We start from the raw sequence: 25786 nt of genomic DNA, 5'->3' as shown, positions 1-25786 counted from the left end.
CAGAAATAGCATCTCAGCTGAGAGTCACCTTTAATTAATTGCCTTGTTTGTCCCCAAAAGGCACTGAGGAGTTTCGCTGGACTGGCCAACAACTTGCAAAATGGCTGTGCAGCTGCTCACCAGCACGGTGAGAACGCAGCCCTCCATCTGAATACACTGCAGGTATCTTACACGTAGTTGGTAAGCCACTTGGGGTATGTTTAAAACACTGATTTCTCTGCAGTCTGTATCATTTTAAGCAGAAGAGTTCAAAGGCGAATGCAATTTCCATGATCCGACAGACAGTATTTTCAAACCTGGTTTTGGAGTTCAGGGCTGATACAACTATTAAACCCAGAATATCTAGTATGTGTTTCTGTGATTCAGTCAAGGACAATTGACTCAGCTGGTCCCATCTGCTTCCACATACTGACAAAATCGTGAAGCTTTACGGTTGCTCTTAGAAAGATTGTGGAGAAATGTGGCCTAAAAACCATGAAGGGCATGTTTAAATATCCACTGAAAATATAATGTCTAAACAAAACGTTCAGATATAATGTAATATGTTTATTTTTCAAATCCAAATGGTAAAGGTCCCTTTTTAAACAAAACAACCAAAAAAAAAAAATCAACAAAATTCAGAGGGCTTATCTCATTTACCATATTCTTCCCACTCTTCATTTATCATATCACAAAGCAGCAACTTATAATATTAGTGCTTATATAGTGCACTTATATGAATTCTGAATTATGTATTAAGCTTTAAATACAATGTATATCTATGAGCATAGCCCAGAGCACACGACATTACATTTTCAAAGCGTATGTTAAAAAAAAGGACATTAAATGTATATCCAAGACGGTCAAACTCAAATATTTTGACTTGCCAAACTCTATAACAAGTAACAGTAATTTTAAACTGCATACAAAGCAGAACAGTGCCAACATGCCTCTGGTCTGTGAGCTATGGTAAAATATCAAGCATACATATAAAGAAGAGAAGCAAAAGGAAAATGTCACAAATTCAGAACTAACCTGAGGCACACCCAACTGTGACTGCACAAAGGCAACCCACCTTCCCACTCTATAATGCAAAGAGCCCAACAACGGAAAGCACTTCTAGGCTACAGTAAAGTGAAGCATTAACTTTTCCAAATTTTGCCTCTGCGTTTTTAAACAACTTGCTCAAAAATGCGAAGATGGACATCTCATTATACTGAACAAATGTACAAAGTATAAAGTCAGAGAAGCTCCGTAAGATTGCCACTTTTCAACCTTGCATAGTGGTGGCTGGCATTGATATTACTACCATAGCTTCAGCAAAAGAGATGGAAAAGGAAAATCTTTACTTCTAAGTGATGCACATATGTAACATTTTCTTCACAAACTTCATTTAAACATTGTTTTAATAAAAGGGAAAACAGCTCTAAAAAGAGAAAGATAGTGTTCACAAGCTTAGAAATAAAAAAAATACAAAACCAGAACATTCCATAAAAAATGAAAGTAACCATTCCATTGTAACAGCACCTACTTTATCACTAAACAAGCCCCATACATGCAACAAACTAAAACTACTGTATAAGGCCGTCAAATTAAAGGTTTACTTTTTATATAAACAAAGTGTAAAAATAGCAGTAAGTTGCAATTTTCAAATGTAATGCTATGTGAACATTTTGTGCCCCCAGATTCATTTGGTAGCGATTTCAGTACGCGTATGATATAAAGGTCGCTGATCTAGGAGCCATGGTACAAATACATTGTGCCTAAGACAGTATTGTCATACCTCTGTTCGACTTTAACAGAGTTGGAATGCTCAACGACACTACTAAGTTCAGGGATGCTTTCAGCAGTATCCCCAAAACCATGGTAGTGTCCGTAGTGCAAAGTATCTCCAGGGTCTTCCACCCACGAGGGGCGGTTGGAAACGCAGCTACTTGGGCTCCCATTCAGGTGAAGAGATCCACACATATCAGTGGGATTACTCATGGCCCTTTCCGGCTCCTCGGTGCCGTTACTGGTATGAATTCGATGCCTACTGGGAGAAGTTACTCCAGGAATTATTCCATTAGGGGTTAATGTTAAGCATTCTTCATGCCTGGTATCCATCCCACTGAGCTGCTGTGCGGCGGTGAAATCCAAATGTCCATTGATGGCACATCCATTTGTCAGTGCATTCAATATGGAGCTACTGCTATTCATATCTGCATTAAGAAATACACCTGTCACCACAAATTAAGAATAAATCGAAATACATCAAAACGTCTCCACTACACTCCACTGATGTCTAAAATGTTTCCGTACACCGCTTTGCAAATAAGCCTACCCTTTCTTTATCAGTAACAGTATAGGCAGTTCATGTTAATAAGAGCTGACCGCTACGCTTGAGGCATGGATTTTAACGTCAGAAATGCAACTATCTATCCACACTGAATTATATTTGTGCTAATCTTTCAAAAGACATTGTGAGTTGTTCAGAAATCATCTCATGTTAAGTGTAGCAGAGCGCATTCTGGACAGCAGTTTGAAAAGTGGGATAAAAGACATCTTTCCACCTTAACTATAACGCCCTCTTGGGTTCTAAGGTTGTAAATAGGCAATAACGGAGTAACTATGAAGGGGTAAAGAGTTGCCATGTGTAAAATTGTATTTTCTGTAGCAATTAGTCTGCGACTCGTTTTGTTTCCTTACAGTGGTCACTCCTACAGCACAGTATATGCTGAAGTAGGCCAAATAAAGAAATGTTATGCTGAGATGCTAATATAAAATGTGTCAGCGTTCCTTTAATTAGAAAGATCTTCAATTCATCCAGCAGCTTGCTAGATGACACAGCGAGCAGGTTTGTATTAATGAGTTTATCGTAACATCTGTACAATCCACATGCAAAAGGCCACACAACAGCAACAGCAGAGTGCACAGGAGACTAAAGATTCATAGTAGGGAGCAAAATTCTAATAACGTGCATGCAAACAAAAGAAAAAAAAGACAACTGTTTTAAAGCAATTTCTCCGTTGAACTTAGTATTAGTACAATCATTATTTCCATTAACAGAAATTCATCAGTATGTCTGAAATGTATATATTTTTTTGCAGTGGTACTCAAAGTACTAGCTCAAAAACTGCATAATATACTCTGCCTTAAAATGCCTACAGGTAAAGGACATCTAAAATTTCTACCTGTACTGGTAAAGAATAAGAAAGAATAATAAAGAATGTGGAAACTACGGGTCTGTACAGCTACGTTTCAAGCATTTATGTTCTGTCGCCGTTCTTGGATATATGCACATATGTTTGTGCATACATAAATGCATAAACCTACATGTGAAACAGGACTGCATTTACGCTGGATTTCCAAACTGAGCCAGTAAGTTACACTGCCCGTTGGTAACCCTCCACATTTTCAAACCACTGGGTGACATGAGTACCACTGTCTGACAAGGACTAATCAGAAGCTTTGCTTATTAGTCCTTTGCGTGGAGATGTTTGGAAATATGGATACACCAACACACAATGCCAAGAGGTGCGTTAACTTTGCACCTCAGTGGATATACTAACTGGAGTTGCCTGTTTCATCCCTTCTTGACGTCAGCTGAACTCGCTAACAACGCATTCTTACTGAAAATGACAAAAAACCCCACCCAAACCCACCAAGACACCAAAACTAATATTTCAGTGATGAAAACGCACAGAAAGAATTTCAGATAGTGTTTATTAACTGAAAAGTGCGAAATTTTAACTGCTTAAAAAGAAATCCTTGTAGGCTGGCTTTGCCAAATCAAATCTAATAAGAGTGGCGCTACCCATAGTTCATATGCAAAAGTAGGTAATGAATAATTCTAGTGATAATTATGGAACATTACTACGTGTTAAAAATTAGCACCTATAGTAATAGAGAATATTTATGAATGACAATCATTTTTCCATAAATAAGAACACTTAGTAATTATCACTGGAAAATTATCATAATCTACTTTTAAGAACTGAGTGTATATATATATGTATATATATTTATTTTAATATATTAAAATATCTGTCCATTATCATTCCCTTTGGCAAATCTGATTTGCGGTACAAAGCATAAACATCTTTATCACAGAACAAATTAAGGTAAGATATTCATTTCTCATTATAATAATGCACTGCCATAGTAACTCCATGCTTTTAGCTACAAAGTGCATGGGAAAGCTGACCCCAAACAGGTTTTATCAGAGCTCAATGCACACCCTGGGGTTATCAAAAAGCATCTTGATTGAGCAGCCCTGAAAAAAACACTGCTAATATCCACTAGTACCACTAACGTTATGACTGTTCCATGAGGATCAATGTACGAAGTCCAAACGGGTTTCCGGTACTGACGTTCCAAATTTAGTTCCAAACTGGTTTAAGAACATCAATATGCAGACTTTATGTTTTTTGCTTTTTCACTAAAAACCACAAGTTTGTTCATAGCAAGATCTATGTTTATATTGTCTGAACAAATTTTGAACACATTATGTAGCCTAGACTATTCTTTATAGCATTTGTTAAACTATGTTGAGTACAGTCTAGTTGTAACAGATTATTTTCAAAGCTATGTAAGCATTACGATATGTTTCCTTATCAAGTCTTATCAGCGAGTAAAACTATCTAATGGAAACGAGGTGAATCATTTACATTATTTCTGACTTTCTTTTAACCTGAAATCATAGCAACTAAAAGCAAGGCACAACGTAATACAAGCCTCCGGTTAAAAGTGAAACAGCCACTGTGGATTTCTGTTCATCCCAGAACTGCTAATAAACCTTCTCTTTCCCCATTACAATATATTGCATGAAACAGCTAATTTTAGATATCTACTAAAACCCCATTATATTGGGTGTTACAATACAACAGTTTTCAAGACTCTAGTCAACATGTGCAAAAGTAAAGGATTAAGTCTTAAAAATAAAATGCGTATTGGTTCTTGCAATGACAAGGCGTTTGCATTGCAGAAACAGTGTATATTTCAATTTCTTTTGGTCCAACAGAACTACTCTCCTGTTGTTTGGTGTCTTCGACCATTTGAATGTTGTTGTAGTTAACAGGAAACTGTCCACTCCCACCTGATACAACAGCAAACTCTCTGTCAACGTGCATATTGTCAGCATCGTCCTCAACTCCTCCATTCATCATTGGTATTAAGCCATCAAAGCTGTAAGCTGATTAAAAAAAAAGGTTCACTTAGTCACTGGAGCACACTTGAAAACTCAGCCAACAAACAGATGAGTACTTTCATTACTAAAACAAAAGCTTTTTACATACAAATCTAGATTGTTCACTTGTGAAACTTTCTGACGTTTGAGATTCCAAATGTGAAATGAGCAAACGGTGACTAGCAGCATCTTCATTACCATCCCTAAAACTGAAGAATTACCAGCGTACCTATCAGATTGCACCTACCTATCAAGCAATTACTAGGCTTAAGTTGGCTGAAGAGTAACTCAGGTTTCCCAGGTTCAGGCTTAGCTAGCATGCCCTGCAGATATAAGCAGTCTCCATCCCAGAGAACATTCAGTGTCAGTCATGACTGCTCCCCTTTTGCTCCCTGGTTCCAGCTCCTCATAACTCATGTCCTACTCATACCAGATGCTCCAGGGACCCTCCAAGAGCTGAACAAATAGATCTCTCTCCTGATAAAAGCCAACAAGTGGCAAGACATTGTGGAAAATGCTTTAATAAGTGAAATGAGTGTGACTGCACTCTTACCAGTGCCTGCCAATGCACTCCTCCAGTGTCAGCCCAGCAGACCCTGCAGTTCTTTTGCTCATATTAACACAATTTTCTGTGCACTGCACACACACCATAATATAAAGGGCTACTTCTGTAGACCATGAGTATTTCTGTATTACCTTTGGCACAATGGAAATTTTAGTAAACTTTTTGCTTTTAATGAACCTTAAGGAATTGCCAGTGTGTTTCATGGCTACAGAGTTAACACAGGTCTTAAGAGACCAGAGTCCCTGGGAGAGCGAGATTCAAATCACCCCTAGACCAGGAAGGTATTTTCTCTGGATACCTAAAGGAATATGGTGTGCTGTTTCATGCTAACGTATGCAAGGGCATACCCACTCAGCTATGCTCCCCATCCTCATCCCACAGAGATAACCCAACATGTTGAGTGCTATGACACGCAGTCACCTCCTGTGCACAGCAAGCTAATGGCACGTTCAGCTTGTACAGCACACTGCAAAAATCAGTCTGCCAAAAGCTGAGGGCTAGATAGATGAGGACTGCAACAAACACACAAATGATCGATTGCCCTGGCACGTACCAGCTTTGTACTTGGCTGTGTGAACCCCCCCCTCCCCATAGTTACACAGCTATTTCCAAAATGAATTTCAGAAAAACTGACATAAAACTCAGCTGATGTTTGTAAGTTAAAAGTGGAAATGATTTGGTGTACATTCTAAATGCCAGCAGCTACCGATGCACATTTGTTCAGCTTCTGGAGCTCATTTTTGTATTGCATTTGCTTCCATCTAACACAGAGCATCATGTATCAGCACTGCATAACTTTGAAGACTTTGAAGGCTATTTTAATACTGTGTGCCTGATAGCAGGTTTGTGTGCATAAGAACAAAATCATCTGTACACGAGCCTCCTCTCCAGTTTAGCTATTCCAGGACAAGGGACAAAGCCTGCTTCAGTATTCTTCCCTACTCCACTGCTTACAGTCTCATTACAAGTTGCATATACTGTGCCAAGGCTGTGTGCGTGGGCTTTTCCAGATCACTGTAATCCGGGCATAAGACCACAAAACGACCCAACCCTTTCCAGCTGCCTGCACTCTCTAGATATCTGGAATCCCATGTGCAAATAAATGGCAATGCTGAAGGCAAAACTGCCACAACTTGCTCTTGCTTTTTAAAAAGGCTAGCTAAGCCCGAAGATGTACTGATGACTCCTCATTACTCACCTTAGTTGTTTACAAGGTGCCTCAAGAAAGGTGACTCATTCTCACTCCCAACAGGCTTTTCACATTACAGCGATATTACTGATGTTCATGTCTTTGAAGGCAGATACTGCATGAGAAACTTCCAGAGTTTGGATGCATCTCTTAATTACTCTAAAAATCCTCAAGCAAAGGCAGCAAAGCCTTCACCTTTGTTTGCAAAGGTGATAAAAAGTCACACTGGTAAAAAAAACCTCAAATGTTCTGACTGCTTTGCTAACACCTCAGTCTTTGGGTAGGAGACACCGTTCACTTAAGTATATTGCATCTGCTTGCTTCATCTGACTTACCTATTACTCCAACTCCTTATGTTGATAGACAATCCAGATATACCTATTTCAAGGCAACATATATAGATGGTCCAGTGTCACTCCTGCAGATTCTGGGGAAACGCTGCCTACCGACTACATCAAGAGCCACTTTCTCATACTAACGAGCTTGCTGGTTGTGAATATCCAGAAGGAATAGCTCTTCAAAACCAAAGATGTACATCTCTGATTTCAAACAATGTCTTCTGATATCAGAATGCGAACACACTGAAAACATCTTTCCTCTGCTGTTACATAAGTGTACTGTATTTTCTCAATCCATGCAACTACTTGAAAAACTTTTATTCCTTGAAACTTCCACTTAATTGCATAGGCACTCTTCTCCATCAGGAATGTATTTACTTTGGAACAATTAGATAAAGTAGTATAGCTTAGATATGCTTAGCTTTGGAGTCAACACATTAATGCCTCCAATCCCAGGATAGATGAAACTGTGTAAGCAAATACTACAGCGTGACAATGTTGTTGGGATTTACTTTATTTGTATCGGATTTTAAAACGCTGTTTTGGTCTCATTTCCACTCTTGCTACCTGGAGTTAAGCACCAGCTAAGCCCATTTTTTTGGCTTGCTGAAAAATTACACTTATTGGAACAAAACACACTTTTATCATTAAAATATCTTCAGTGACAGCCTACAAAGTTTCTGTTCCATTGCTGGTACAGGAACAAAGGAAGTTTGAGTACAGAATGCTTGATTTCTCTTCAGTAAGTTTACCAGGATGACTGCAGCAGGGAAACAGGACATTCTCTCACATAATTCACGCTGTTTTTAAGACCTGAAAAAGATTTCTTCATACAGCCACCAAAAATATCTTCAAGGTACTATCCCATCACTGCTGGCAGAGGAAGAAGCAGCATCCTCATTGCACAAGGCTGAATATGAATCCCTCACATTCATTCTAGTCTGACATTCTTCTCAAATCTAAGAGTTCCCCTTAGAAAATGGTATTTATTTTATTTCTGGGTATTTAATGCATGTTCACTTCATGTTACAGACATAATCTGTATCAATTCAGAAACCTTTCTGCATCAAATTTATTTCATCCATCTTGCTTAGTAAACCATTTCTGAAGAATGAACGAATCCCAAAATGGAAAATTACCATCAGAACATCTGGGCTTCTTTGTGAATTAAAACATTAAGCGGTTCTCCTAAATGAGAAGGAAACGAGGAAAGCAGAAGCTAATTTCAGCTCCTGGCTCTTCTGTATGTTATTCTTGGCATCGGGTAACTACAGTACTCTGGGAAATTTCTGAAGACATCAAGATGATGACAAGGAAAATTGAGGTCTTATGGCACATGCATGTTCTTCAAAGGATGGAACAACTGCATTTACCTGCTTCCTGTATATTAATGCTTAATTTAGACATGTTGGTGAGTTTGTGAATAATACTCGACATCCACTCTGAAAGGCTTTAAAATGTTTATTTTTCCTTTCTCAGCAACAGTATCACCCCATCCCTTTTACCTCTAGGGTCTCACCTTCCGTTCTAGCTTTCTTTACTCCAGCAGACTCCACATCTTCAAAGGATCTCTTTCGACTTGTCCCACCACTGAATGGATTGGGACCTGCATTCTGATGACCCCCATTTAAGGTGCCATTGCTATAGAAACGATTCAGATGACAGTTCTGGAGGTTCAAGAGAAACTGGGCACATTCTTGGAAGCCCTGGGTATGTGCAAGGTCTGCTGCTGTCAGGCCACTGGCATTTCTCAAGCTGTACAATGCAAAGAAACTGAATTACACTCATTCATCAATCCAGCCTGTTGCTGCTGCTGCCCTTACTGACTATCTATCTGCTGGTGATGAGAGAAAAACATACACTTAGTAAATTTCCATTAAGAAATTAGTTATCAATCTTAGTTTCATAACTATCTTAACTTTTCTCACATACATCTGTCTTCTAAGCAAAATTTGGGCGACAATACACTTTAAAATAAAATCAATATACTATGTGTTTTAAAGAAAGCATCGTCCTATTTAAACTTCTCAAAATGCTTTAATCTAAAATAGTCTGAAGTACCTGGCCTTTACATAAACTTCAGACTAATTTAAGCCTTGAAATTAACCATCTTCTGCAGTTTACTTTGTAATCTATTTCTTGAGTAAAAGATCAAATACTTGAAACAAACTTAACATGACTTGGCAATTGTCCATGGCATTCTGGTTTCTAAGGTAACAACAAAATATACACACATATAAAAAAAGACAAAGATACTATACTTAGTTATGCTTTGCTTATAGGATTTTTTTTTCTGGTTTGTTTCTTATTTCAAAGTGTGTGACATCATAAGTGTTGGGACCTGCTTTCTTATTTGTGTCAAACTTCCTCCACGTACGAGAGAAATGACACTGGAATTTGAACACTCTAAAGCACCAAGAATCTTATTAATGAAAATAGGTAAGATACACAGACTTGTGGAGGTTTAATTTGAAAAAAAAACCACTATCACACGAATATATACAAACATACAGCATGTCAACGCACAGAATACAGAATAATAAGGGAATGAGAATAAGCAGTGACAAGAGGGCTAAAAATGACTAAAGATGCCAATAAATCTTCCTAATTTTTTTTCCTCCTTTCCAACACAGAAAATTGAATTTGTTCCTGGGCTTTAGTAGTTCAGACAAGGTCATTACTTGAAAATTCAGAAACAGAGCAGCCACAGAGTAAGATTGATAAGACCTAATTCCCCTGTTGGAACTTGTATGAAACAGAAATCAACTTACTCTAGCTCATGTGAAGAGCACAAACAAAGCTTAGCTTTTCTTCCTAGAACACTGCAATTTATTTGCTGTAAAAATGAAACACCTGAAAAATCCTTATGAACTATTACAGGAAGACCAACTCCAGAAACAGACACAGCCAGAATATGTAAAATTCAGAATGGTAAGTTGAAATACTACACAACCATAAAATTTATTAACCGGGCAGGAGGAAGGTAGTTTTATTCCATACCGTAATATTCTAAGTGATCACTGATTTGGGCTACTAGTGCAAATCCAAGGAACAGCAGCAAGGAGCATCTCAGAAAACAAGACTTAAAAAAGAATAACTGAAAAAACGTGTGAGTCAAAAGAGATGAAAGCTAGAGGAAGAGGTAATATCAAATACCTGTTAGCGAATAGGAGAGTTGATGGCTATGAAGTTAGGTTTAGCTACATTTTTTCCCCACCTCCTTTTTAAGGGCAAACTGTGATTCCAGAAATCCTTCAAAATATAGTTTATCTTTCCCAATTTCCAAGTAGATGGCCTGCTGAAGTCTGTGCTAATCAACATTCAATGCTCTTTTGGTATTTCTAATTTATTTGTGTTGCATACAAATGTAACAATGCAACAAAAGCTTTAGAAACTTCAAAATAATCATTTTGAACAAAAACAACAGCTCAATTATATCTAATCCACTTCAAATTTGCTGGCCCCAAGTGGCAGTAAAACAAAATTTAAACAAAAGCAAATTAAAGATATGAAAGAATAAATGATCAAAGCAATATGGTGTTCACTAAGCAACTTATTTAATAAAATAACAATTTAATTAACTATATTACTTAGCAAATGTTTTTGAAGAGTATCTCAGCTTTGAAGAAATGGACAGTTAAGACAAAAATGAAACTTAAGACTTAACTGCAAAAGGACTACAGTTAAGCCACCATTTTCAAAAGGAATGGTGATAAAAGCTGCAAGAGGCATTTGTATGAAATAAGATGAAAGTGCATAAGGCTACATATACCAAACTTTGTGACAAGTTTGTTTCCCAGAAAAAAAAAAAGAAAAATGTGATCTGAAGTTTCACCTACTTTATAATGTAATGAAACTACTAACATTTTTTTCAGATCTCTCCCCTTCTCTAAAAAGTTTATCTCTAATAGGTGAAGAAATACAGGTATATTTTAGAAGGTGCTCTAAAATACACTGGATGTAACATTCTTGATTACGACAGCTTAGAATTTTCTCTCTCAAAAAAAAAAAGAAATCTGAATTTAACCTATCATTTTCAAGAGCATTCTCTTTGTCAGGAATCAGTGACTGAAAAAAAAATACAAACAAAAAACATATTACAGGATCTAGATGACTAGAAACTTGCTGGCCGACTTCTACCTAAGAGAAGACAATTTCGTAATATAAAAAAAATTAATTATAGAAATGAAAATAGAAATGGTTCACAGCACTGACCGCACAAGATACGTAGGGAGCTCCATTTGTTATATGCAATCTATCTCTATACCAGTCCTTGATTATAAACTGTTATAATGTAAACTACTGAGTGAAAAGGAGAACAAGTAGTAATCAAAGATTCATTCAGATATTAAGTGTGCTACATACGACATGGACTACATTGTCAAAAAAAATCAGATGGAAACTCAAGAGAGGTAATCACTATAGTTGAAAATGTACTCCAATATCTCAGTTATTAGAATGTTTCCAAAGAAACACTTCCCTTCTCATAGCTGCTTATGTAAAGATTTTGAATACATAAAGGGTATTATAACTAAAAATAATGTGAAGATGGGCTGTGAAAGAAAAGCAGTAAAAAAGAGCTTTGGACAGCACAGATGGAATACCTCAAAAATCTTTATTTCTTAAAAAACCTTCCTTTTTTTTTTTTTTTTTCTTTCCATATCCTCCATTTTTTATAAGTTAAAAATCCCTTCAGTACTAGCTTTGAGCTGACTATCCCTAATCTTGAAATGGCTGAAGCTCAAAGAAAATCAGAATATACTATCTGATAATCAGTCTTCAGGCAAGATATCCTTTTGTTGCTTCTAATCATACTGCAAACGTGACAGCTGTATTTCTCTTTCACTCATTATTTAAAACCTGAAGCAGTCTTTTTCTTAAAACAAACAAACAAAAAAAAAAAAAAAAAAAAAGCTAAACTTCAGGACAGTTTTACTTCAGGTGTCTTTAAACTAGGCTACCTATCTAAAATAAGATCAAGGAAATAAACAAGCTAGGTAGATTGATATTTTTCAGAATTATTTTACAAAGCAGCTGTCAGCAAGTAAAGTGTGAAAGGATGGAAGAAAGTAATATTAAAGAAAAATTAGGCTAAGCCTTGAAAAGTTATGTGCATTTCACAATTAGTCATCTACTAAACAGCATTCTTCAACTTGGTACAATATTTTCTAAAGGTTGGTCCAATTTCTATCAAAACAGATACGCTCTAAAAAAATAACAATGAAAACGACAGCTCTGAAAATATAATTGCACTTACTGGCACTTACTCCACACAGAATTGTCTCTGACAGTTCTGCTGAAGTACTGACAAATGGGAGAAAAAACAGACTTTACCTTACCTAGGACCAAAGGCAGTTTTTGATAGGTTGTTAGGAACTTGATGAACTGTACATTCAGAAGGTGTGTACGTAAAACCAAACGAGTCCTGTTATCTTGTAAAGATTACTTGGCAGTATTTCATTTTGCTTTACAGTTTATTCATTACATCTACGTAACTCATATTCCATTTACGTAACTAATATTCCTGCAGATAAATTAGAACAACGTTATTTACGTTCAATGTTATTTACAGGCTGCAAGCCAGGTGCAGGAAATAACAGACATATTATCTGCCTCAAAGCACAGAATGAGATGCTAACTCCAAAACAAAGTAAGAAAAATACAATTGGAAAGATAAATTTTCATACTATGAAGTCAGTGTAAGTAGAAAAAAATCACAAGAAAAGCTGAAAGAAACCTGGTAAAAGAAGTAGATGATCTTGAGGTTTCTTGACAGACTACACTTAACGTCTGACTTATTCTGTAGCAACAAGTGTTTTATAAATGAGCTACATATGTATGCACTATTTATTAAGAGTTAAAGCTCTCACTTTTGTATACACATTTATTCACATACCTTACACAGTGAAAGAACAACTTAAAGAACAACTGCTCTTACAAACCAATTTTTCTTCATCCATTAAATGATGTCCACAATGCAGTCTTCAAAACTGACTAATTTTGGCACGAGGAGGACTCTCTTCTTAACCTGCTTTTCTCCCTCCAGTTCTCCCTCCATCACAACTGGTATCTAACCCAACTATGAAGAAGCAGCTATGTAAGCTGAAATGTTTTTTAAAAAAGGCTGACCATGCACCTAACTGGTTCTTCATAAGCAAGGGAACAATGGTCCTGGCCAAACAGGACTGGTATATAGAAATGCAAAGTTAACTTTCAATTCAGCTTTATTTTAGGAAGATACTTTTATTATTTCAAGTTAAATGCAGTTGTTTTCTGTTCACTGGAAGAAGGAAAAAAACTTGAGGCAAGCTCTCAGAAAATATGGAGAACAATTTCAGCTACAGAATTTTTAGCTACAGAAAATATAGAAAAAATAACTTGGCATTGCTTAAATGCACCTTTTTAAAGATTTACTTCAAGATGATTAAAAAAGCATACTCTCAGAAGGATCTGCAGAAAGAAAAAGATGAAGACCTGTCGTTCTTGCACTGAATTACAAATTATACTGAAGTTACTTAGAAAGAACTTGATTCTAATTTGTTTTCTACGTACAAGTTCGTTAGACTTACTGAAGGAAAAAAGCAAGTACATTCCTGTGCATTTTTGATATTTAGTACTTGAAAGAAACCATCTTCCACTTATAATGTCACATACCTTGAAAAACAGAACAAATGTTTGCTATCAAAGTCAGCATTAAATCTTTTTTGGAAAAACATTCATATATGTAGAAAAAGCTACATGTATAATTTTTAAATAGTGATTACATCACCTCCAGCTTATTGTGTTTTTGTTAATGCCATGCGACAATCTAAGAAAATAAACCACAGTTTTCGTATATCAATGTAATATCTGTTAAAAAATACTGATCTCAATTATCTATTGTTAGTTTACAAATAAAGTAGATAATCGTAAATTAGGGTAAGCAAAGCATGCAAATCTATAGATTCTATATCTGAATTCCTAGATTAGCATTAAAACCAATCACCGCAACAAATACCTCAACAGTATGCCTTGTGTGCAGAAAGGAAGCGATACTGAACATTCAATGCCACAACTGTAAGGTTTTCGGAGAAGCACCTGTGGCAGTTTCAGCAGTTTCTATATGGAATGCTCCCCCTTTCTAGGATTACTTGAAAAAATCAAGTCAATTCGAATTACGTAGCTGTAAAACATTGACATGTGTAGTTTTCACAGTTTCAGAATCTTCTGTTTGATTTAAACGGGCAATGGTGCATAAACAGGAAACTTATAATCATAAGGGATCACATATTTGCAGGCAACAATATGATTAAAAGTTACATTAACATACATAAAGTGCTGTAGCACATTATTCATTATGTAAGCCATTATCATGTGACCACCTTAACAACAAGATACTAAGCCTTTTATGCCTTTCAAGTATCATTACGTTCATCCTGAAACCAATTTGCCAGTTCTTCACTGAAATTTATATAGAATAAATTAAAATTACCAGTCAACCCATGGCTTCAATCACTTTAAATTTAGTAGGCTGTATCTCAAAAGAATTAGTAACTATTCCTATACAAAAATTAGCAGATACAAGGATTAAAACAAAAGGAGAAAGAAAAAAAAGATCAGAACATGAAAACGTCCACAGTGAGAAAAAAGTTTCCTATAAACACCAGTATACTAGTCTAAAACTTCTAAAACAAAGTGATTTTAGAACACTAAACTTTAACTGTTTTAACCCTTTGGTGTCCAAATACAAAAGTCACAAAATAGTTTTAAAACATTTTTTTCAGATATCAAGATTAAAATACTCTTAACTAAACAGATGTGTGCTATTGCTGGGGACAGCTATAAGAACTATAAAAACCCATGCTAGAATTACATACTGGGCATCTACAAAAGCACAAGTTGGTGCCAAGTTTTTATTTCACAACAAAATGTGGCAGCTGAAATCATTTTAGACCTTTTCAAATCGTGGTAGGGAGTCTTAGAACATCTTCCAAAATCACCATGTGGTGAGTATCCTGGAAAGAAGGAAGCTCTTTGTGAAGCCCTTTTTATTCTTTTTCCATTTTACTATTACGGTTCACAAAGAATTACGTAGCTGCAACTAGCTCCTTGATGCATTTGCTCACAGCGGAGTAAACACTGACAAGAGAGAACTAACTGACCATGCTATACCACATTAGAAATACTGCAACCATCACCATCCAAAGATGACTTGGTTTCTGATATAAAAGGCTTTAAGAAAGACCTGAAACAGTGGACTTCCATTTTCAATATCTCTTGTGGAAATGTGAATCACTGCCATGTAAACTTTTGCCTGAAGAATTATGTTTCTACAACCAGGATCTCCAGTGCTTAGTGAGAAGAGCACTAAGGAAGAGTTCAGATCAGACTCTGACTTGAAAAGATCAACAGTCTTGTAATGCAGATTCTGAAAGACGCCTCTAATAGCAAATACAATCACCTTATTTCTCTTAATAGAAATTGAAAGGCAAATACAGCCTAGAATTTGAAAAATTAAGCAAGCAAGCTTATTTGAAACATGCCAGATCCAGAAGAAAGTTTGAGGGATTTAGCAGAAAAAGCATGGACTTTTGCATGGGAAAAGAAAAGAGAGGTAAACTCCTCTTAAAAAGGTATTTTTTTCCCTTCAGCACTAAGGTATCAAGAATGAAACAACTACTCAGGCTTGCTATTTCTCAGTAATAAACAGTAATTTTGTGACAAAACAGTCACATGGTGATCTCACAAACAGAAGATTTATTTGGATTAAGAAACTACTGATGCAGATCAAGCACGCCATTCATACAGATCATCTCCACTATCAGCATCAAGAGTAAACAACAGAACTGACAAGACTTGTATTTAGAGCACACTGCATCCTTGTTTCTATACCTGCGTTTCATCTCTCTTCTACCCAAGTTGCTCTTTGGAACACTGGCCCCTCCACCTACTTAACTGTACCCAATAACAGTTATTTTACAGAGGGGAAAAAAAAAAGACCTATCTGAAAGGAAGCTGCACTATGACAGAAGCACAGTGTCATGTAAGAAGGAAAATCACTTCCAACAACAAAACCAACAAACTCTAACATTCTTGACAGAAATCTAAGTTAGTGAGACTTAAAATTCTTAACACTTTATTTTTCTCTACCCAGTTCTTTTGGACTGAAGTCAATAAAACCACCGTAACTCAGAGGCTTGTCATAATGACTAAGCTCTCCTGTGAAGCTAGATCATAACCTGTGTTCTTTCTTCACATTTCAGAAGGGTCACATAATATCACTGATTTAATGACGGATTTAACTTTACTCATACATGCAACCTCTTGCACTCTTCTCTATTTCTGAGCTTATATCAACACTGCTTCTACAAATAATCCACTCTGAAACTGAACTGGAATTATTCAGTTCGCCTCAGCTGGAAAAATACCAGATAGTATAAATATCAATATATTAATTAACAGATAAGAACTGTATGTTGGAAGAGCACCTAACTCTTATTCCTAAACCAGCAGTAAGAACTGGAAGTATTATTTTCAAGATGGGGTTAATAAAGTTAGATGTTGCTTTTTCTACACTGAATCAACAGAACAGCTTTGAAAGTACAATGATGACATAACGACTGCTCGTATCACACATTTTAACACCACATGAAGACTGCAGACATATAATTCACTGGTTTGCTGACTGGCTAAGAAAACAGACACGTGCTAAGAAGTTACAAGTCCGATACATTTTTAACAGAGCAGGAAGAAACCCAGAAATACACAGCCTTACTTTCCAGTAAGCACAGCTCAACCAACAGATGTCTAAAACCTGAGGGAACAGGCTGTAAGAGTTTCCCTGACAAAGGAAACTGAAGCAGTAATGAAGTAATAGCTGACTTCTTTGTTTATCCTCCCAAAATCTACATAATTCTGCATGTTTACTGAATTTCAGAAAGTAAAGCAATCTCAGCTCCGAAGTAGAAATAAGAACAAAAGCTGAGATATTGTAGGAGTGGCCATAATCAAGGTCTGAAAGATGTCCAACGACCAGAGCATGGGAAATCAGAGCAGAGAAAATCTTCAGGGTCCTGCAGCATCCTACCATGGTACAGCAAAATTATTTTTCCAAGAACCTTAAGACTTGTGGCAAGAAAATAAGAAGACTCCTACCTCGGTATTTAAGCACCCTGATCAACAAAACCCTGGAATAACCTAGTAATTGTGTTCAACTGGATGCATATAAAGCCACACAGAATACCTCAAGTTAGAAGGGGCCAATAAGGATTTACTGAGCCAACTCCCAGTTTTGGTAGCACAGGGGCTTGCAGAGGTGGCTTCTACAACAGGAGGCAAGAGGCTGCTTGGTTCTGAACATGGCCTGTTCCAGATGGCTCCAATGGGCCTTCCAAAGCCACAGCTGAGCCCATCCTAACCCTTAAGGTACCTCTCTGTATCCTAAGAAAACACTGCATTTGAAACTTTTCTCCTAGCACCAAACCAAGTCACTATGTAATACATAAATGTTCAAATGACAGCTGCAGACCTTTTATTCAGAAACATTCAAACTTGCTGCATGAGTGAGATGCATGGAAACACAGGCAAGGAAAGAATTAAGACCAAATTAGCATAATTAACAGCTGCCTTTGCTTACTTTTATTTAAGAGTGCCCTGTGTTTATAGCTGATCTTTGTATTTTTTTTTTTTTTACATATATACATATGCGCTGTGATACAACCTCTGAAACCATGGAACAATCCAGCATTTAAAAAAAAAATGTGTAAAAGAGCAAAACAAAACATGGCACCAAGAAGGCTTTTCCTCTTTAAAGAGCTGTGGATACTAGTTTGTCACCATAACAAATAATACACAGTTAACCATACATAAATTGCATTAATTATGCTGTTTCAGCGAAAATCCAGCAGTTATTATGGATACTTAAAAAAAAATACTATCCACATTAAAAATCATTTACACAGCAAACCTTTTCACTCATATGAGGACATTGTGACCACCTGCTTCCCCCTCTTCAAGGGTCCATGAATACCATAGTTAGTGGAGTAACCATTTTTATGGCTGTAGGACATACTGTGCACAGAATATGCTTCAGCTAAAATGAGAAGGTAAATACCACAAAAAAAATCAAAATATTTTCACTAGGGTACAATTATTTTTAAATATTACTAAAAAAAATTTACACAGGAATAGAGTCCCAAATTCTCTCTCATCAATTAGAAAAACAATGCAAAACTTCATGAAATTTAGAGACTGCAAGATATTTTTCTGTGAAACTAATACACTAGCAAGCCTGAAATTAACTAGAGCAATTCAGGTGAGGCAATTATTTTATCCTTACTAGACTACCATCAGTATCCTTCAGCTTCCAATACAACCAAACAAGTAAAGTATATAAGAAAAGGGTAGACACCAATATCAAATATCACACTAGTCCAGGCAACTTCATTGTAATAGCAGTGTTTCAGTAATTACTCAGTAACAGAAAATAGCATTTTGAAGATGCTACAAAAATCAGGAAATCAATATAATATAACCATTACAGATATGGGTCCAGTTTTCAAATCCAGGTGACCCAAAAGCGAATCATCAGAACATGGATCAATTTGGTCTAATTTAACGTACTGACACCGAAAACTACATTCCATGGAATAAATCCTCAATCCTAGTCAGTCAGTCAGTCAGCTGTCTCTCTCAGATGACAGCAGCAGAATCTCATCCAAGTCCTGATGCTCTAAATGAGAAAGAAACATGGGTTGCTCCACAAGCCTACTGCATTGACATCACTGATTGTACGACTTCCTGGAATCTCATACTTGCTTTACCTCTAGTATTTGTGATTAGTCTATCCTACTCTAATGTCGATAGAATTCAAAGTTAGAAAACAGTGAATTCAAGCAATTTCCCGTTCACTAAAACTGCTATAAAAATCTATGCCACTTCTGTTGCCAAAAGCTTTGGTCAAAGGTAAGAAACACATTCCAAGGTTTTTGACTGTGGCTTGCACATACAATGTTTAAGTGAGCTAAATTTTAATTATGCAAATTTAAGTTGCAGCCACATCTACAACCTCAGGCATTCAGCTCCTATTTATAAAGTCCTATGGATATAACACCCTCTCTTTATTTACATCAGACTCAAGCCACTCATTTCATGTCGTTTCTGCACTTCTGTAACTAATTTTGACTGGAAACTTTCTAAAAAACACAAGGTCATATGCTAATTGATGATGATAATTAAGGTTTGCTCAATTCCACAGTAAATTTAAATTCAAGTTTATTGTAAAACTGGAAGCTAGTGCAAAATGGGAATTCATTAATTTATTAATGCTTTTATGAACTTGGCAATAATTGACCTCAGTGTCACTGTCTGTGAATGAAATCTCTTCATATAAAGTTATTCATTGATTACTATTAACATAGAAGATTCTTTATTTCCTGAGTACTCTACAATACCTCTAAAAAGTTAAAAATTATGGTAGATTTATCAGGGCAGCATTACAAAACAGTGAGATGGAAACCAAAGGGTAAAACAAGGAGTTAACTACAAGATTCTTATTTCACTAACAACTCAATAGTTTCACATTGCAGGTCAAAATACAATAATTAGTTACCATTTAAGATAGAAAGGCTAGTTCTAATTAAAACAAATGGCTAAAGTATTTACATTATTATAAGCCATAGAGCTTATACTCAACATTTCTAGGTGAAAACTGCATCCATTTTGTCCATGCTGTAAGTTGCAAAAGTTTGTGAGATTTTCTGAATGTTTTTGCAGTACATAAACCTTTAAAGAAAAAAGTTAAAAGGGCAAATATACACGATTTACTAGCAAACAGCATTAAACTAACTGCAAAAAGTGTGCAAGATGCTATTTTGCACGTTTTTGCATTGTTTTCTGCATTTATTTACCAGTGTAAAGTGTCAATTAATTGACAAAAAAAAATAGCAACAAACTAGATAAAGTGTATAGTTTGGGGCCATCTCACAGAAGTGGGATACATTCTTTAATACATCACATAAATGCAATACTAATATAGCACACTGGTTTCACTTCAGTAAAATAAACGTTATTACCAGACATGCAAAACATCTTGGGGCTTTACTACAGCTGAACATGTCTAGTTGTCTTTTAATCAGGTGTCTGCTGTTTTGGTTTTTCTTTCTGATATTAGTATCTATGTTTACCAGTCTAAGTTAGTCAGCTGAACGCAAAACAATCAACAAAACAAACAAACCAACCAACCACCTCACTTACTCTATTTGCGCACCGTGAGCCACAAGGGCACTTATGGAATCCACACTACCAGACCGTGCTGCTTTATGAATAGGAGTTTCACCAACATAATCCTGCAAAGACAAACTACATTTTGTCATTTTTAGAAAGATTGTTATGCTTGACAATTTTTACATTGCTCATTTTAATTAAGAAAGCAGATATAATAACAGCAGCGTTTCTTAGCTATCAAACATATCGGGTACTTTATGAAATGCAGCTGCAGTAGGCTCTTTTTTAGATATTTAGCGAGAAACAATTATAAAGGCATGAACCTCACATGATGAGCCTTTACCCAATAATTAAAGTCATACACAGCAAAATTTGTTAAAAAAAATAAAAATAAAATCAACACACACTAACATAACAAATTACTCAACATTTATCTCCCAGGATTTTAATCCCCCAGTACCTTGCACTTTGCAAGCCATCTTGTGTTGAGAAGCAAGATGGCAAAGTTCATGGCACTGTTATTACTTTCAGATCCTGCTGTCACTCTTTCTTTGTACTATATGGTACAATAAATACTCACCGTGTGAGAGCTATTTATGCATACCTCTGCAGTACCATAAGCATGCCCAGAGCTTGCAGGACAGGCCAGATCTCTCCTCAGATATGCACATTTGACTTATATGTCCTATATACCATTCTTTTGCATGTACCTTTATTCACTGAAATTCCATTAGTGCTAACCAATACATTACATCACTTGAACTTTTTGTATTAAACACAAACATAAAAGGAATAGTGTGTTTTTTCAGGTCCTCCAACCAGCTTCACAGATAAGAAGGAAAATCTATGCAATTTTATAAATGCAATTGGTAAGCAGCAGGTGAATTCCATGCATCGTGACCTACAGGATGCAGATGAAATTCAGTACTTGCAATTAAACCAATAATTAATATTTTTAATTATCATTAATAACAAGGTATTAGGAAACAGAAGAATCTGAAATGAAATAGGGCTTTGAGGTAGCAAGTAAACGTTCAGTTACTGCTCTGTTACGTTCTATCAGTCAACACTTTCACTGCACAGCAAGCTTTTTGGTTTTCCTCCCTTCTTCACCATTCTCCTTTTATTATAATATCAACATCAACCGTTCAAGTAACACCACGTTTACTAAGTCACCAGCCAATATACAAAATAAGTGTCCCACCCTCAGCTCTGCACTACTGGCTACACTGTAGCTCTGAGACATGAGTACCTTCAAAATAATCACCACCATCTTGACTTAAGGCAGTAAGCACGTGAAAATTTCTGCTAAGCTTCTGAGAAATTCAGTCACATTTTCTAGACCACGTAAATGTAACTAGGAAGGAAGGAATTTTAGATGATGTTCCTCATACTCAATTTACTAATTACAAATTTTATTTATGATATTTTTTGTAACATGTTACTAATTCATGGAAGATAAGCAAGCTTGTCACCATTTAAGATGTATATTCAGCCAAACAGCAAACCTCTTAACAGCCCCAGCAAGGAACAGTTAACGGAACCAGAAAAAGTTTACCTTCTTATTAAATTAAGGATAATTGCTGAGGCTGCCAAAGAGTTTGGAAACAGTAAAGAACAGAAATCTCCTTACAGCCCTTAGGAAAGGGTGATAAATTCCTTCTTTAAAAATGGCTGTAACGCATAAACAGAAGACAGCTTCAGATGGTGAGGCACTGGAACAGGTTACCCCAGAAACTGTGGATGCCCCATCCCTGGAGGTAATCCAGGCCAGCTTGGATGAGGCCCCGGGCAACCTGACCTAGTGGGTGACAACACTGCTCACAGCATGGTGGGTAGAACTAGACAACCTTTAAGGCCACTTCCAACCTCTATGCTTTCTAATTAACTTCATATCATTTCTTGTATTTATAACTTTTCTACAACTTAGAGAGACCAATATGTCCCGTGGAAGTTAACTACATGGGAATTCATCTGGCACTAACTGATCCTAAAAGATTTTTTAAATGGTGAAATAAATTTCCCATCGTAATAACAGTCATCATTTTCATCATTTTGTTATTGTGTCCATTTCCCCATTTCTGTTAAACAGATTTAAGAGAAAGTAGTTTTGTTGTTCAGCATTAGTATTTATAATCCCACCTCTAATTTATAGTATATAAATATATATATATATATACTATAATTTTAAGATATTTAATAATACGAAGTTCAGTTTAGGACAAGTCAGCTCTTCTCACCAACACAAATGATGATGACAAAAACCTTTACCTGTCCCACAAATCTAGCATTAAGGGATAAACCAAATTATGAAGTACTGCTGCAGGAAAGTGTTAAAAGGATGAGAAAGGACCTTTGCAAAATGCTCCTTACCACAACATTATAAGAATAAGCTATGTTTATTAGTTGCTTTGAACTTGTCACCAATAACCAGAAAAACATTAGTATCTCAAAGAGAACATATGTCTAGAGAAGGACTTCTTAACAATCACGAGCCCAGAAAAGCATGCATTTCCTTGAAGCTAATGAACTGAGAAAATAATTTGAGAACAGAATGTATGAATTTAGAGTCTTACAGCATTTAATTTAATTACAACACCTCATTTTTCTATATCACTAACATTATCTTCTTCTGAAGCTCTCCTGTGGAACTGTAACTATCTGCTCTCCCATTTATCTAAAATAGTTTCCTAGCTCTTTATGAAGTTCTCTTTTGGTTATGAGCTATACTGAAAGGAGAAAAGAAAAAGTTTCCCACTACCAAGCAGCTTTAGAGTTTATGTATTTTTTTCAACACAAAAAAATGAATCAAAGAAAAATGTACAAGACTGAGAACAACTCTGTGTTGACTGAGCAACTGGAATGGATGTCAATAAACAGAAAACACAGTAAGACAGAGCTTTCTCCAAGAACAGTTCTAGATTATATTTTGGGGTCCCACTTCTCCCCCTTAGGTAGCACTGCACCAACTGCCCAGACTCATAATGCAGAAATCAAATAGAAAATAGATGCAGAGGAAAAAATGTTTCCTAGTATTAATTCTGCATTCAAGATACTACAAATTTATTTGATTCTGTGAAGATTACATTTTGTGTACACTGCTTCTGAAGAGATGGAAGTGTCCCAAGGCATCACAAACACTTGCACACTCTTTGCTACTCACTGTCACATCACGTCCTCCTCCCTGCCCTTGGAGGAGGGCTACTTTTATTTTGCAAAGACAAAGGCTTTCTTGTTTATTCAGCTTGGAGACATGACTAGATTATTAATGTGTTTGAGAAATCTTTTGTTTCTGTGGATTACTTTTTCTTCAGTGAATTCATCTCAGCTTGGTTAATCAGTTTGCCTTTCATTACAATGCTTCTCAGCCTCAAAAGAGACCTCCTTTACGAATTAAACTTTCTTTCCTCTAAAATTCTATTTCCAGACTTCTAGATGGTTTTGTTTGTTCATCAGTTCATTTTGTAACACTTCATACTCTTCATTTTCCCCCAGTTGTCTTTTTAGACTTTACTCATGTTATGATGCTCCAGTTGAACTCAGAGAAGAAAGTGGAATGATTCAATTAATGCTACCCTCACACATTAACTTCCCTTCCATCTAAAAGTTACTTACCTGCAAGGTTTTCTTAAAACACTCCCATGCGCATTTATACTGAAGGCTTTGTAACTACACAAGCAGTTGTAAAATACTTCTGGTATAGGTATTGAAGTCACAGAAGCACTATTTTACCTGTCAAGAAAACCAATACCTATCCCTTATTCAACTGACTCAATTTCAAAATCCTATCAACTGACCAAATTGCCAAAATGTGGTCAGATTTCCCAGACCTAGAAATCTAACCTTTCTGAAGCCAGAGAGCAGAAGTCGGAAAGATGGAACGTTTTTCTGCATTCTTCAGTAAGATCTGCTTTGAATTTGTGATTGTTTCACCTTCTAGATTTTAAGTAGATGAGAAAGAATGGATTTTTTTTTTAATCTGGAGTTAGTCCAGCAGGCATAGATGGTTAACAACACTATTAAACACTAAAGACATTCCTCCCCACCAAGAATATTAGTATGCTTACAGTTCTTGCTAGTATAGGTGGTCTACATCTCTTGTACCTGTCTGCCCTCACTACCAAATGATGGTAACTGGGACAAAAAGTAAACATCACCTCTAGGGATGCAGTATTTCTTAGTCCTTCCCCTTAAGGCAGGCCACATGACATTTTTCTGTTCACTTTTGCCAATCACGGAAGGTAACACGCACATTAAACATCTAATATGCTGAGTTCACAGGAAAAATACTCTTGAATGCAATAACAGGCTTTTATCATTAAAGATTTATGTACCTGCTGCATTGTCTTGCACAACAGCACAGAATCAGTCTGCATTCTGACATGGATAAAAACATCAGAAAAATATTCATGAAAAGTAGCAGCATAATTGCTTTGCAACTGTTAGAGTGAACTAAAGCAGGCAGGAAGCTAAATGCAAGTTTTGACTCACAATATTAATAACTATTAGTAGGCACTGATCAATGAATAGAAGAATTAACTTCCTGTTGCATCCAGTGGCAGGTAGGAACAGGCAGGATCACTGCTTGGCACTCTGGCTTTCTCTGACCCTTAGGGGGCAAGGGACTGTGGGGAAAAACTGCCTACTAGTCACAAGGAGAGGGGAAAAAAAAAAGAAGACAGATGGTTCTAGCCAGCACATACAGTTAAACAAGAGGGCTGGGCATCATGGAATATACTCACAGAAGTTACTTTGGAGAGCAAGGTAGAACTGGGACAAGCAGTTTTCAACATTAATCCTTCATTGCTGCCCAGGACCTTTCTCAGGCGACTGCCACCAGCATTGAGATATGCATTTTAATGTTTTCCTAAACTTCATGGCAGGGCTACAGTACTTCAGGGTAGATATAAGGAAAAATTGCATGCAAGTTCTACTGAGTACCAGAGGTTTACATTAGGACTGAGAGACTGGAGTGGATTCCTTCTCAGAAGCTATCCTTTTCTTTTTCCAGACGTGATTGGTTAGTCTGTAGCCAGTGACCAGGAGTCAGTTTGGAAGGAAACTTTTACTAGTTTAAATATCAAGTATTCCCAGATCTTTCTCAGCATGTGTTTTGTATCCAGTGTCCATGGAACACTTGTCCTCACACAAGCATTAGCCAGTGACTATGTCTGTTTGAAGTACAGCATCAGTCAGCGAGCTGGAAGGAATAAACAAAATACACATCAGGAAATAGCGCTCCATAACCTCAAGTGTGAGTGGAAGCCCTAGATGATCACCTCAAAGAGCTTGCAAGTTAAAACAAAGTAAAATCATATATTAAGCAGCGCAAATCAAATGAGACT

General features: G+C 36.4%; 1 protein-coding gene across 2 annotated transcripts in view; it reads right to left on the bottom strand.

The window, feature by feature from the left end:
- Positions 1 to 525: 525 nt before the first annotated feature.
- Positions 526 to 25786, bottom strand: part of ANKRD10 (ankyrin repeat domain 10) — a 44457-nt gene continuing 19196 nt past the window's right edge. Inside the window, exons 3-6 of one of the 2 annotated variants that reach the window (XM_065741005.1) lie at positions 20472 to 20563; positions 8758 to 8993; positions 5057 to 5152; positions 526 to 2198 (exon numbers count right to left, since the gene is read on the bottom strand). In XM_065741005.1, coding sequence (XP_065597077.1) covers positions 1714 to 2198; positions 5057 to 5152; positions 8758 to 8993; positions 20472 to 20563 — 909 coding nt within the window. In that variant the 3' untranslated portion in view covers positions 526 to 1713. The remainder of the gene's footprint in view (positions 2199 to 5056; positions 5153 to 8757; positions 8994 to 20471; positions 20564 to 25786) is intronic. The other variant, XM_065741006.1, reaches the window with a different exon arrangement.

This window comes from Cyrtonyx montezumae, unplaced genomic scaffold (genome assembly GCF_038088225.1).
Source record: "Cyrtonyx montezumae isolate F1298 unplaced genomic scaffold, pur_monq_1.0 scaffold_3, whole genome shotgun sequence".
NCBI classification, from domain to species: domain Eukaryota; kingdom Metazoa; phylum Chordata; class Aves; order Galliformes; family Odontophoridae; genus Cyrtonyx; species Cyrtonyx montezumae.
The sequence above is the reverse complement of the archived record's forward strand: the minus strand, read 5'-3'. Positions and strand labels throughout refer to the sequence as shown.